Raw genomic sequence first — 14,933 nt, forward strand, 5'->3', positions numbered from 1 at the left:
AACTGAGCTCCTTGAGGATACGGTGCCATCACGTCCCTCTTAGTCGTCAGGATTTCTGGCCACGCCCCTTCTCAGACCCAACCCCCGAGCCCCTCCCTTGCGTGACCCCGCCCCATCTCTGGTCTAGGCCACGCCCTCCTCTTAGCCCCACCCCCATTTCATTCAACCCAGGCCTCAAGTCCCACCGCCCAGGACGCCCACCAATCTCACATACCCATTGGTCAGAGAGTGTCACTTTCCCGCCCTCCTTCAGTAATATTGGTTCCCTAGGTGTCAATCTTTATAGCGCCCCCAACAGTTGCCGGGGCACAGGTTTGAGGGGCAGATAATAATGGACGTCTAGGGACGTCTCGTTATTGGGCAGAAAGCCCGGCTCTGGGCTGGGCTTAGCGCCAAACGCTTGGCCGCGGCTGCCTGGTGTTCCTGAGGGCCGCAGCCTTTCCTCAGAGACACACCCCTCTTTCCTTGCTATTGGTCTCATCAGGTGTTGATCAACAGGATTTCTCATTGCGATACGTAAAGCTCCCTGTCCTTCATCGCTTCCTTCATTTCAATTCGCTCTCTCCTCAGAGGCGGCAACCTTCTGAACGTAGCCAGGGCCCGCCTCACGGAGTGGTCACAGATTGGTCAGACGCCCCGTCACTCCTGGCTGGTGGGCGGAGCCAGAGCGCCTAGGGGCGGCGAATTGGCGGATGGGGCCTCGGGGGCGGGGCAGCGGCTCCTGTCAGCGGGTGAAATGGCAGCGGCCGAGCCGGCGGCGGCCGCGGTCCCGGGGGGCGGCTGAGGGGGCCGGGCCGGGGCTGCGGGGCGAACGGCGCTGCTGGGATCCGGCGGCGCAGCCCGGGGCGGCGAGGCTCGGCACGGCGATGGCGGCGCGCTCGGCGCAGGTAGGGCGGCGCGGGCCGGGCCTCCCCGGCGCCTGCTCAGACCGGCGGCTCCGCGATGCGGCCCGAGGGGAACCGGCAGGACCGCGACTTGGGCCGTCGTGCCCCGGAACCCGCGCTGGGAGCCTCGGCATCCCCAGCTCGGGACCCATGGGGGACCCTGGACCCTGCCCACCCTCGTTGCCAATCCCTCCGGACCCCTCCCCGGGAGCTCCTGCGAGATCCCCCTCCCCCACTCCGTCCCCTCCCCGTGAGGACCCCGCAGGCCCTGGACCCCCGTCCACCCTTTGCAGTGACCCTCAGGACTCCTCTCCGGGAAACCCCTCAGGGCTCCCCATCCCCCCACACCGTCGATCAGCCCCCCACAAGCCCCCCCAAGTCCAAGAATCCCCGTCCACCTTCTGCCCTGATCTCTCAGGACCCCTCCCTTCTGGACAACACTTGCCACCCCCTCCCCGCACCCCCTCACTTCACGTCCTCCTATCTTGGGCGCAGAACTGCCCCCACCTCTCCCCAGGGAGACTAGCCTCAGGGCCCTACCCACCCCCCATGCTGACCTCACAGGACCCCTCTCTGGCCTCTGTAAATCGGATTTCCTACCCCTGCCCACAGCCCTCAGCTCAGCCTGCTAGCCCATCTCCCACCCCAGCTGCCCCATGCCCAAGGGCACCCCTAAACATCACTCCCCGGCGTCCACCCAGCACACTCTGGTAGCTCCACTGATCCTGCCCCATCTGGATCCTGGCTTCCTGAAAAATCCACCCATGCTCAAGACCTCCTGATGGATATTCTGAACCACCCCGCTCCCCATCCAGAGCCACCCATCTTTCTGAAAACCCCAAACACACACACACACGCACACAGTGGGTCACTTAGATCCCCCAGCACACACAGGAAAACTTAAGAGCTCCAAGACAGACCCCAGGCATAGCTGCCCCTGTCCCCACCCACTCAACACTTCTGCACTCCTCCTCAGATCCCACCTGTCCAGGCCCTCTCAGAGCCCCGGACAGCTCCCCCAGCTCAAGCAGAGACTCCAGAGACCATGAGGTGGTCTCGCACATCCCGCACCCTGGGAAGCCAATCTGCCCCCCTACCAAGCCAGCACCCACATCCCGCACCCTGGGAAGCCAATCTGCCCCCCTACCAAGCCAGCACCCACACTGGGGCCCTGGAGGGTGATGGCCCCAGAATCCCCCAGCACCTGTCCCTGCGGGAACCTGTCCCAGGCCTCTGCCAAGTTATCCATCCTTCCCTGCTGTGCCCTTTCAAAAGGAAGGGCGCTCACTTTCTCTCCTACACTAGTGTCCCACAGGAACCACTGCCCGCCCCCTGATTTATGCCACCCCCTGGCGGGAAGGAAGGGGATTCCAACATCTCCTGGCTTTGGTCCTGAAGTCTGCCCCCAGCCTCCTGACCCCATCACGCCTCCTGGCCTCAAATGGCAGAGCCAGCAGTGCAGTCCAGGTCGCTCCTCAGAGCTGGCCCCTGACAGCCCGAGTGAGTTCTTTCACCCACAACCACTGTGTTTGGCCAAAACAAAACGGCTTCTTTCTATCCCAGTATTTGAGACCCGGGTTGGGGCCTGCCAGAAGCAGGCAGCTCTTTGTTAAGGAATCTTTTCAGAAGGGAAAAGTGTGCTGAAGAGGCTGGGGTGGAACACGAATGAGTTGTCTGCTTCGTTTTATTCCCCCTCAGCCAGGCTGTGATTGAGCTAGAGGACCCGTGTCCCTGTGTCTTTCTGTCTTATGTGGCTCTTCCCCTCCATCCCACTGCCCTCCCCACTCCCATCTCTGGCCTCAGGGTCCAACCTGTAGGTTCCCCTGGGTTTCTGTGGTCAGCGGCAGGTGGTTTGGAAGGGATCGCGGGTGGCTTGGCCCTGGCACAGGGATGAGACGAGACAGGAGAGGAGACGCTGGCGCGACACTGTGGCCAGGACTGCAGGGGGCGAGGAGGAGCCGGGCCAGTCCAGCCCCGCGCAGCCTGGGCACTGTGCGTCTGGGGTCCTTCTGACAATATAACCGTGCTCGGAAACCCTGAGATAAAAAGCCCAAGCTTCCTTGTGGATATTCACTAGCGGATTATGGACCACCCGGGGAAAAAGCTCATACGGCTCAGTGCCTCAACTTCCCCATCCGGAAACTGGGGTGCCGGGAGAGCGGCTCAATTTTTAGAACAGAACTTGGAACTGCAGGGAGGCTAGGGTGTGGCTTGTGTGTTCCCCGAGTGCTATGTGGAAGGGGATGATAAGGTCTCAGAGGGGAGTCCTATGGGCTCCTGTGAATCACTGGCCACCCAGGTCCCTGCTGGAGTCTTCGTTGACGCCTCATTGGATAGTGGCCATCTTCCTAGGGCTGAATTTATTTCAGGGAGCCAGCTCGAATCAGAGCTGATAGAATGAAGATGAGAGACGGTCTCTTGCAGGATTTGTGGTTATACACAGGGTCTTCCCAGGAGGACCACGGGGAACGGGGTGGGCATGAGGGGCTGTCGGATAGCCATGCTGAGGCCCCACATAGATCTCTGATGCCCTGCATAGACCTCTGACGCCGGGTAGGAAGAGGTTTGTTCTGTCCGCTTGCTGAAGGAAGGCGTGGAGGAAAAGACTCTTGAAGGTCACGTGGTATCTCTTACGCACAGGAAACTAAACTCTACAGCCTCCCCAGGGTGGAATTTTGTGCAGAGACAGTGGGGTATGAAGGCTCCCGGGGAATGACTGTGAACGCTGTAGGAAACCACGAGGAGGGCTTGTCAGTGACACGAACACAGTTTTACCCGAGACTGGGTTCGTGGAGCTGCATCTTTGTTTGTGTGCTTTGAGAGGTGCAGGGGGATGAGGAGGAATGTATATTTCAATTTCCTCTTGCAGAATAGAGATGCCAGTTGTTACAGGGAAGCCCGGGGCCTGCAGTCAGATGTTGGGGTATGAAGGAATGTAAGATATGTACAATGTGGTCCCTGCTCTGCATCTAAAACCCCTCTTGCTGGCATGCGACGGCCTCCGCCACGTGCTCAGCACCATGCCAAGCACCACCGACATATTCTCTCATTTAATCCTCCCCAAAACTCGCAGGAACCAGGATTCCAGCACGCGCCCTTGCCATCCTGGCCTGAGACCTGCTGCAGGGAGCATAAGACAGAATTATGTACAGCAGGCTGCAACGGGAGCCTGGGAAAAAAAAGCCTGATGCATCCCTGGGGTGTTGGGGAAGGCACAGCAGGGATGACGTATGGGCCAGGTCACAGGCAGGTGTAGCAGAGAAGGGTGTTCCAGGCAGCAGAAGTACTTGGACACAGGCCCAGGAGGCAGGAGCAAGTGTGCTATGTTCAGGGAGGTGTGTCCCTGCACTTCCTTTGATGGGCGTCTTGTGTCCCCAATGCCATCTATACACTTGGCACACACGATGGGGGGCTCCCCAGCAAAGGGGAACCCTAAGCAAGGCCGCCCTTCCCAGAGAAGACTGCAGCACACACATGCTAGCAGCCCGGGCAATAGAAGGAAGGAGGTTAATTTAGGAGAACTAACTCAGCTCATCAGGGTCAAGGAGAGCTAACTCAGTTCTTCAGGGTCAGGGAAGAGACGTACCCTTTTGAGGGAGATGTGGAAGGCCTCACTGGCGTGGCTCATCTGCATTCGTTCATTTCTCAGCATGCCACGATGTGCTTGTGAGAGTGTTTCATTGAGGCCGGCGCGGTGGCGCACACCTGTAATCCCAGCACTTTGGGAGGCCAAGGCGGGCGGATGGCCTGAGGTCAGAAGTGTGAGACCAGCCTGGCCAACATGGTGAAACCCTGTCTCTACTAAAAATACAAAAAAAAAAAAAATTAGCTGCATGTGGTGGTGCATGCCTGTAGCCCCAGATCGCTTGAACCTGGGAGGCAAAGCTTGCAGTGAACCAAGAATGCGCCACTGCACTCCAGCCTGGGCAACAGAGTGAGACTCCATCTCAAAGACATAAATAAAAATTTAAAAATTAAAAAAAAAGAAAAGAAAAATGAGGTGTTTGCCAGAAGGGAACCTATTATAATAGCCAGAAGTAATCTGGTCAGGTTACAAGACAGAACATTTTTTTTTTGGTCAGAAAGGATTCTGCAGGTCAGAATGGTTCACCCCTCAGATTTTAGCCCAAAGGTGTGTGCTGCTGTTGCTGCTATTGTTATCAATAACGATGATTCTAGTTTTACTGTGTTTAGTCTTTAAACAGGATCACCACAGAAAGGGAGGGCCTGTTGAAGAGAGGAGGTTTATTTATCCCACAAATATGGGATGCCTGCTAGACTCTTAAGATCCAGTAGTGGACTAGATAGCCCCAGCCCCTGCCCTAGTGGAACTTTTCATCCAGGAGGGAATAAATATCACTTGTCAGGCTTGTCCTAAGCACATGACACGTTTAAGCTCATTGATTCCTTCCAACAAAAACTTTGGGGTAGCTACTGTCATTAGCCCTGTTTTCAGATAAAGAAATTGAGACAGGCCAGGTGCAGTGACTCACGCCTATAATCCTAGCACTTTTGAGAGGCCGAGTCAGGGAGATAACTTGAGGCCAGGAGTTTGAGACCAACCTGGGCAACATAGTGGGACTCTCTCTCTGCAGAAATAATAATAATAATAATAATAACAACAACAAAATTAGCTGGACATAGTGGCAAATGTCTGCAGTCCCAGCTACTTGGGAGGCTGAGGCAGGAGGATCACTTGGCGCTCAGGAGTTGGAGGCTGCAGTTGGCTATGATTGTACCAGTATACTGAAGCCTGGGTGACAGAACAAGACCTTGTCTCTAAAAATAAAATAAAAATAAAAATAAACAAAAAAATTGAGGCAAAATACATCATACCCAAGGTCACAAAGATAGAAAGAGGTGGAGGAGGCCAGGAGCAGTGGCTCATGCCTGTAATCCCAGCACTTTGGGAGGCTGAGGCGGGTGGATCATCTGAGGTCAGGAGTTCAAGACCAGCTTGGTCAACATGGTGAAACCCCGTCTCTACTAAAAATACAAAACTTAGCCATGTATGGTGGCGGGTGTCTGTAATCCCAGCTACTCAGGAGGCTGAGGCAGGAGAATTGTTTGAACCCAGGAGGCAGAGGCTGCAGTGAGCTAAGATCGTGCTACCGCACTCCAGCCTGGGTGACAGAGGGAGACTTGGTTTCAAAAAAAAAACAAAAGAAGAAAAAGAAAAGAAAGGGGTAGAGGAGGGATTTGAACCCAGGCTTCAAGCTCTGAAGTTCTCACCTGGAGCCAAGAGATCTGGGATAACAACCTACACTCCAAGACCAGGGATATGGAAACTTCCAGAACCATGTGGAGGAGCAGCTAGACTGGGCGCAAGAAGAGATCAGGCAGGGACCTCTGAATTCCAGCTGCTGTTCTTGTTATCCAAGGGGCAGCTCGCCTGTCAGTTGTCCACCCACCCCTTGCCAAGGAAGAGAGGACCTAAGGTGCTAGGTTGGGCCATCTCCCCAGGGGTCAAAGCCAGCCAGGACAGCAGCAGTCTGTCAGGCTAGACAAACCCGGATCACGTGGCATCTTGGGCTTTAGATTCAGAAATGAGTCTATGTCCCTGGTAATTATTAGATGAGGAGGAATCAGAAATGGGAGGCAGGGCTGGGCACGGTGGCTTACACCTGTAATCTCAGCACTTTGGGAGGCGGGCGGATAACCTGAGGTCAGGAGTTCGAGACCAGCCTGCCCAATATAGCGAAACCTTGTCTCTACTAAAAATACAAAAATTACCCAGGGTGGTGGCATACACCTGTAATCCTAGCTACTCAGATGGCTGAGGCAGGAGAAGTGCTTAAACCCAGGAGACGGAGGTTGCAGTGAGCCGAGATTGTACCACTGCACTCCGGCCTGGGCAACAGAGCAAGACTCTGTCTCAGAAAAGAAAAAAAGAAAGAAATGGGGGTAGGGGAGAAAGGGAAACAACATTGAAAGGAAACTCAGGATCTTCATTGCTGTCTCTGAAAATGCCACAGACTGAAAGATGCATCATATGCTCTCACCCTCTCTCCCTGTTGAAAAATAACGACTGTTTTCACTGAGTAACCCCTGCACTTGGGGTGTTACGTACATGTATCATTCCCAAAACAAAAGAATACAGAGAGAGCTGCAGCACAGCAGGTGGATTTACGGCAAAGGCTGTACAGTCAGAAATCCAGGTTCAAATCCTTCTTCCTCTACCACCTAGTCAAGGGACTCTCTGTGCCATATGGTACTTGTATGTTAAAGCCGTCGTTGGCTTTTCTGCTTACACTGTACAGAAATTTCTATTTTTATTTTTTTCATTTTTTTTAGACAGTCTCTCACTCTGTCCTCTAGGCTGGAGTGCAGTGGCGCAATTTCAGCTCACCGCAACCTCCGCCTCCTGGGTTCAAGCGATCCTCCTGCCTCGGCCTCCAGAGTAGCTGGGATTATAGCCATGCGCCACTATGCCCATCCATTTTTTTTTTTTTTTTTTTGTATTTTTAATAGAGATGGGGTTTCACCATGTTGGCTAGGCTGGTCTCAAACTCCTGACCTCAAGTGATCTGTCCCCCTCAGCCTCCCAAAGTGCTGGGATTACAGGCATGAGCCACCATGCCCAGCCTTTATTATTATTTTTAAAATAGACTTCGACTGAGGCAGGAGGATCCCCTGTGGCCAGGAGTTCAAGACCAGCCTGGGCAACAGAGTGAGACCCCTGTCTCAAAAATAAAATAAAATGCCTGAGGGATATGGAAAGTTTCATCTTCATTTATTCAACAAACATTTGTTGAGCATGTACTGAATGCCAGATTGTGCATTAGGGACTTGGAATACAGAATGAAGAAGAGAGGCTTTTGCCCTCGAATTGTGCATGACCACAGGGCAGGCAGGCAGGCAGGTATAGAAATAATTGCCATAGAATGTGCATTGGGCTTGGGTGTAGGTGGGGGGTGGGTGTGTTCAGGGAGGGAGAGGGGAGAAGTGAGCCAGGATGCTGGAAGAACGGAGGTTGACAGAGAAGTTTTCACAGAAAGAATTGCCAAACCAGCTGGGCACAGTCCCAGCACTTTGAGGAGCCGAGGCGGGAAGATTACGTGAGCCTAGGAGGTCAAGGCTGTAGTGAACAGTGAGCTATGATCATACCACTGCACTCCAGCCTGGGAAACAGAGCAAGACTCTGTCTCAAAAAAAAAAAAAAAGACAGCAGCTTCCAGCCTGGAGATCAGAGGCCAGTTGGGAGTGAGGTGTGGGGTGTGGGTGGTAGGCTTGGCTGAACTCTAGAACATGAGAAGGCAGCAGGAGAACACTCAGGCCTGGCCAGAGTGGGTGGGTGGAGGGGGCAGGTGGCACCGGGGACCCAGATAGATGTACCTGCAATAGGACAAGGGGCCGCTTCTGTCAGGAAAGGGTTGAATTTGAAGAGCATCTCCACATGGGGGGCCAGAAGGGTCTTTCTAAAATGCAAACCTCGGCCACGCGCAGTGGCTCATGCCTGTAATCCCAGCACTTTGAGAGGCCCAGGCGAGTGAATCCCTTGAGGTCAGGAGTTCAAGACTAGCCTAGCCAACATGGTGAAATCCTGTCTGTACTAAAAATATAAAATTAGCCGGGCGTGGTGGCGCATGCCTGTAATCCCAGCTACTCGGGAGGCTGAGGCGGGAGAATCGCTTGAACCTGGGAGGTGGAGGTTGTGGTGAACTGAGATCTTGCCATTGTACTCCAGCCTGGGCAACAAGCAAAACTCCATCTCAAAAAAAAAAAAAAAAAAAAATTCACCCCATTAAAGCTTACAGTTTGGTGGCATTTATTCTAATTGTTTTGTGCAACCATCACCACTATCTAATCCTGGAGCATTTCTATCACCCCAAAAAGAAACCTGTACCCACAAGCAGTTTCTTCCCGTTCCTCCCTCCCCCTGGCCCCTGCTGATCACAAATCCACTTTCTATCTCTATGGATTGGCCTATTCTGGACATTCTGTATAAAGGGAGCCACACAGTGTGTGGCCTTTTGTGTCTGGCGTCTCTCACTGAGCACCTTGTTTTCAAGGTTCATCCACGCTGTGGCCTGTCTCTGCGCTTCACTCCTTTTCATGGCTGAGTAATATTCCACTGTCTGGGTGGACCATGTTATTTTGATCCATTCACCAGTTGATGGACATTTGGATTGTTTCTGCTTTTTGGCTGTTGTGAATAATGCTGCTGTAAACAGATGTTTGCCATTCTCTTACGTTGAGCCCTAGGAGTGGATTTGCCAAGTGGCATGGTGACAGTGTGTTTGTCTTTTTTTTTTTTTTTTTTTTTTTTTTTGAGACAGAGTCTCGCTCTGTCGCCCAGGCTGGAGTGCAGTGGCCAGATCTCAGCTCACTGCAAGCTCCGCCTCCCGGGTTTACACCATTCTCCCGCCTCAGCCTCCCAAGGAGCTGGGACTACAGGCACCCACCACCTCGCCCGGCTAGTTTTTTGTATTTTTTTTAGTAGAGACGGGGTTTCACCATGTTAGCCAGGATGGTCTCCATCTCCTGACCTTGTGATCCGCCTGTCTTGGCCTCCCAAAGTGCTGAGATTACAGGCGTGAGCCACCGTGCCCGGCCGTGTTTAAGTCTTTGAGGAACCGCCTGACTGTTCTCTATCCTACCGTGTTGTTTACTGCAAGCGTTTATCTAAATCTGTGAAGGAGGGTCTGGGTGATTGTTTCTTGCTCTCTGCCCCGGACACTCCAAGAGGGCAGGTGTGATTCCTGCCCCAGTGGGGAAAACACAGAACATGGAATTGGGGGTGGGCCAGGGGCTGATGGAGCTGTTCTGGCAACTTTGGCCAGTTCTTGAGAGAAAGGAAAAGCTGGTGACATACATTTGGTCATTTGAGCCCCAAGAATGAGATCCCCAAGGGCATCAAGACCAAGGCCAAGGAGGGACCCGGGGAGGAAGAGATGCCACATGGGAGACTGAGAAGTCCTGGCCAGAGAGGCAGGAGGGAAGCCAGGAGCCCAGTCCTCATCAGCCAGGTGGGAGGGGGCTTAGGGAAGGAGGAAGCGTGCCCAGCAGTGCCCCCGAGAGGGAAAGTGAAAGGGAAGTCGAAGATGCCCAGCATTCCAGCACTTTCCATCCCCACGCCCCCCACAACCCCCCACCACAGCCCCTTTCCAGTGCTCTGGCCTGGCTCAGCTTCTGAAGCTGTGGGTGGCCCTGTGGAGGTGTGGCTGGAGTGGGTGCTGGCAGGGACAGGGTCCAGGACCCCCCTTCAGATGGCTGAGGAGCAGTTGAGGTGAAGCATTGAAATTAAGGACATGGAGAGGCTGCGACCCCAGACCCAGAGGCCAGTGGGTGGGTTGCCAAGGTCCGTGCCCATTCAGCATGGGGAGATGGAGATGGGACCTCCCCTGCCTCACTCCCCGCCATGTCTCCTGCCTAGACAGTGGCCGGCCCTCAGGTGGCCCTCAGTCAGCACCAGGAAGGAGTGATTGAGCCAGCGAGGGTCATGGCACGGTGGGAGGGGTGCAGGGCCACCCACAGAGTCAGGACAGCAGCCCGCCTCCACCCCAAACCCTCTCTGTTCCCAGGGGCTGAGGGCTGCTCGGCGCAGGAAGTGTGTGTGAGCGCGTATGTGTAGATGGGTGGGAATGAATGTGTGTGTGCCTGAGTGTGGGTGCGTGTGAGAGTGTGTGTCAATGAGTATGTTTTGTGTTGAGAAGTGTGAAAGAGTATGTGTGTATGCCTGAGTGTGTGAGTGTATGTCATGTGCATGTGTATGAGGTGTGTACTGTGTGTGTGAATGTGCATGGGTGTGTTTGTTGAGTGTGTGCATGTATATGTCCGAGTGTGTGAATGTGCATAGATGTGTGTGTATCCAGGTGTGTGCATGTGTACATGTGTGTGTGAATGTGCATGGGTGTATGTGCATTAAGTGTGTGCATATGTACATGTGTGTGAATGTGCATGGGTATGTAACAAGTGTGTGCGTGTATGAGAATGTGTGAATCTGTGTGTATGTATCAGATGTGTGCATGTGTGTGAAAATGTGTGAATGTGTGTATCAAGTGTGTGCATGTGTGTGTGTGAATTGCGTGGGGGTGTATCGTGTGTGTGAATTATGTGGGTGTGTGTATCAAGTGTATGTGTGTGTGTCAATGTGAATGGGTATCAAGTGTGTGCATGTGTGTGAAAATGTGTGGATGTGTGTGGTGCGTATGGATCAAGTGTGTGCATGGATGTGTGTGTGAAACGTATCGTGTGTGTGTGGATATGCATGGGTATGTGTGTATTGAATGTGTGCATGTTTGTGTGAAGGTACATGGATGTGTGTGTATCCATGTGTGTGCAAATATGCATGAGCACGTGTATCAAGTGTGTGCATGTGTGTGTGAATGTAGTTGTGTGTGTATACAGGTGTGTTCGTGTGTGAGCGTGTGTGTGGATGTGCATGGATATGTGTGTATTCAGTGTGTGTGCATGTATGTGAAGGCACTGTGTGTGTATCTGAGTGTGTGTGCACAAATATGCATGAGCATGTGTGTATCAAGTGTGTGCATGTGTGTGTGAAGGTGTATAGATGTGTGTGTATCTGAGTGTGTGTGTGTGAATGTGCACAGGTATGTGTGTATTGAGTGTGTGCATATGTGTGTGTGAAGGTACTGGATGTGTGTGTATCCGCATGTGTGCATATGTGTAAATGTGTGACTATGGATGAGCATGTGTGTCAAATGTGTGCGTGTGTGTGTATAGGTGTGTGAGCATGTGTGAGAATAGGCATGGGTGTGTGTGTCAAGCGTGTGCATGTGTGTGTGTATAGGTGTGTGTGTGTGTGAGAATAGGCATGGGTGTGTGTCGAATGTGTGCATGTGTGTGTGTATAGGTGTGTGAGCGTGTCAGAATAGGCATGGGTGTGTGTATCGAATGTGTGCATGTGTGTGTATAGGTGTGTGTGTGTGAGAATAGGCATGGGTGTGTGTGTCGAGTGTGTGCATGTGTGTGTGTATAGGTGTGTGAGTGTGTGTGAGAATAGGCATGGATGTGTGTATCCGAGTGTGTGCATGTGTATGTGTGAGAGTTTGTGAGTGGGGGTGGGTGTGAATGTATGTACATGCGTGAGGGAGTGGGGGTGGCTGTGAAGAGTGCATGTGTGTTGTGCATGCACACACGCTTCAGGAGGATGGTTTCCACTGAGAGAGTCTGGGGATGAGTGGAGAGAAAGTTCCGGTGGGATCAGAAGGTTCCTGCCTCTCAGACTGCAAGTTTCAGCCCTGCGTATTTAATACATTTCACTTCCTGTATGAAATACACACACATTCCTGATAAATAGCTGAACAACCTCTGCTAGTGGACGGCTCTGGGATTTGGGGATTTTTAAAATCAGAAACCGAGGCTCAGCCAGGCGCAGTGGTTCATGTCTGTAATCCCAGCACTTTGGGAGGCCGAGGCGGACAGATTACGAGGTCAGGAGTTCGAGACCAGCCTGACCAACATGGTGAAACCCTGTCTCTACTAAAAATAGAAAAGTTATCTGGGCGTGGTGGCGCACACCTGTAATCAAGCAGGAGAATGGCGTGAACCCAGGAGGCAGAGGTTGCAGTAAACCGAGATCGCGCCACTGCACTCCAGCCTGGGCGACAGAGCAAGACTCCGTCTCAAAAAAAGAAAGAAAAGAAACCAAGGCTCCGGCAGAGATTGGGTGGGGTTGATGCCCTGAGCTTGGGTTTCCTCGGTTCTGAAGCTCTCACTGCTCCCCAACTCCATCTGTGGTTCTGAGGCTCCAGCCTCGCCTCCACCACCTCCTCCCCATTCTCGCTGCTCTGAAGCTGCCCTCCCAGCCCTGCCCCCCACCCGAGAGGTTCTTCTCATCAGCACTTCTTGTCCACAGCCCCCGTCTCTGTCCTGGCAGACTTTGACTCTGTGGGAGGCCCCAAAGCGGCCCCCACTTTCCCGTCTGAGGAATGATTAACTCCTGGTTAGGTGGTGCCCAGCAGCTTGGTCTTTAGGGCAGGTGGCTCCGGCCCACTTGGCAATGAGAGAGTTCCTTCTGCTCCCCAAAATCCAAAACCCTCAGCACCCGGCAGACTAGGGGAACACTTGAGGGCCCAAGGTAGAGCCAGCGGCCCTGGGGAGCCACAGAGGCCTGGAGAAGGAGGGTTCTTGGTCCTCATGCGGTGAAAAAAGAATGGCGCACATCCCCCAACCCCATCCCAGGAGGACTGCGGTGGCCGGGGTCAAGTCCACCCAACCCGTGGGCCCTCAGGGCTTGGTTGGGGGCTGAGTCTGGGCTGTGGAAGGTACCCAGTGACCCAGCGGTAGCCAGGCAGGTATAGAGTGGTCTGCTGTGGTCCCGCCACTGTCCCCCTGCCGCCTGGGGGTCCAGATATCCCCACTCCAAGGACCCAGTGAGGCCCCTCCTGTAGGTGGAGCTGTCAGCCAGGTCAGGTGGGGCTAAGTGGCACACGGCGGACTCCTGCTACAGACCGTGCTGGGCAGTGGGCGGGCATGAGGGCCGCGCAAATAAAGAGGTGGGAGCAGGGTTTCCTTCCTGCCGCCAGGACCCTAGGTATCCCCATCTTCCCAGACGCTGGAGGCTAGCCTGGGCTCACCAGAAAGAAGCGTGAAGGAACACCATCCCCAGCCGCTGCCTCCACTCCCATAGCTGTCCCTTTCCCCTAGGGCCCCCTGCTAGGGGTCCCCTGGCCATCAGTCCCCACACAGGCCACAGCAGAACCCAGGAGCCCTGGCCCCAGGATGGACAGTGACAGCCAATGTCCGTGGGGCCGTCGCTGAGTGTCAGGCTCTGTTCTGACCACGGTATGTGCAGTCACGTGCTCAGTTTCCACAGCCACCCTTGAGGCTGGGTCCTGTATGATCTCAGTGTACAGAGGCTCAGAGACACCAAGTGACTGGCCCAAGGTCACACAGCTGGTCGAGGGGAGCCATGCTTCAGACACAGATCCATTTGAGCCCAGGGCCTTTGTTTTTGACATGGCATTGATCTGCCTCCTCCAGGCTGGCAGAAGGCGAGAGGTCAGTGTCCTTCAAGCCCCCAGAAGGGTCGGGCCAGATGACACGGCAAAAGGATAGGAGAGATGTGCATGGGACTCGCCTGGCACGTGGCAGGCAAAGATCTGGATACCGATCGGAGCCCACGGCTCTGGCTCTGTGTCTGCCAGGGCACAGATTCCCAGCACTCTGCCACGTCCCTGGCTTCCCAGCCCAAGGGGAGTCGACTCTTCCGGCCGTTGGCAGCACCAGACAATTAACAGTTGAGAGTAATTGCTCTTGGCCGTGCCAGCAGCCCACTTTGGTTGATGAGATGGGGAGAGTCAGACACTGATGTGGGACTCCCAGGGCAGGCCGCGGAGGGGACGGGGACCAAGCTGTTAGGAAGGGCCGGCAAAAGAGGGGCTCCTGCACCCCGAGGTCCCAGCAGGGTCCGTGGAACCCCGAGTGACAGGGAGCCTCCGCTCTGGGCCCTGCTCCAGCCTCAGGGGTGTCGAGTTGAGCCTTGGCCTCCATGCCCAAGGACAGCAGGACAGCTCACGTCCTGGCAACAGTCCTCCCGTCTCCATCCAGACGTCCGGCCTGATGAGACAGACAGGGATCCCAATCACCAGGGTCTCAAACAGAAGGAGCAGCATGGCTGTCAGCTGGGCTGGAGCACATGGGGATGAGGGGTGCACGGACTGGGGTGGACCAAAGGTAGGAAGCCCAGGGTGAGGAAATGTCCTGAGAGTGGGCAGGCAGGATGGAATGGGCACCCATCCAATGCCGACCATGCGTGTCTCTGGCCTCCAGACAGAGCTGTGAACCAACCCCGCTCACGGCTAACAAGGCCACCCACCATGGCGAGCCCCACTCTGAGCCCCGACTCCTCATCCCAGGAGGCCCTGTCGGCCCCCACCTGCTCCCCGACCTCTGACTCCGAGAACCTCAGCCCCGATGAGCTGGAGCTACTGGCCAAGCTCGAAGAGCAGAACCGGTGAGTTGGGGGCTGGGGGATGGGGTGGAATCTTGGGGTGCAGCCTGGGCCCCCACAGGAGTTCCTAGGTGCCCTCACATTCAGAGCCAGGCCCAATGTGTGCAAGGTGACAGCCACCTCCAGATGCT

The 14,933-nt window shown here is 54.6% G+C and overlaps 1 protein-coding gene across 5 annotated transcripts in view; it reads left to right on the plus strand.

Annotated features, from left to right (window-relative positions):
• Nucleotides 1-715: 715 nt before the first annotated feature.
• EVI5L (ecotropic viral integration site 5 like) overlaps nt 716-14,933 on the plus strand; it is a 32,563-nt gene continuing 18,345 nt past the window's right edge. The window contains exons 1-3 of one of the 5 annotated variants that reach the window (XM_030936640.1): nt 716-887; nt 2,190-2,384; nt 14,622-14,805. In XM_030936640.1, the coding sequence (XP_030792500.1) occupies nt 14,669-14,805 (137 nt within the window). In that variant the 5' untranslated portion in view covers nt 716-887; nt 2,190-2,384; nt 14,622-14,668. The remainder of the gene's footprint in view (nt 888-2,189; nt 2,385-14,621; nt 14,806-14,933) is intronic. The other 4 variants (XM_030936641.1, XM_030936639.1, XM_030936642.1 and 1 more) reach the window with 4 other exon arrangements.

This window comes from Rhinopithecus roxellana, chromosome 8, assembly GCF_007565055.1.
Source record: "Rhinopithecus roxellana isolate Shanxi Qingling chromosome 8, ASM756505v1, whole genome shotgun sequence".
Classification (NCBI taxonomy): Eukaryota; Metazoa; Chordata; class Mammalia; order Primates; family Cercopithecidae; genus Rhinopithecus; species Rhinopithecus roxellana.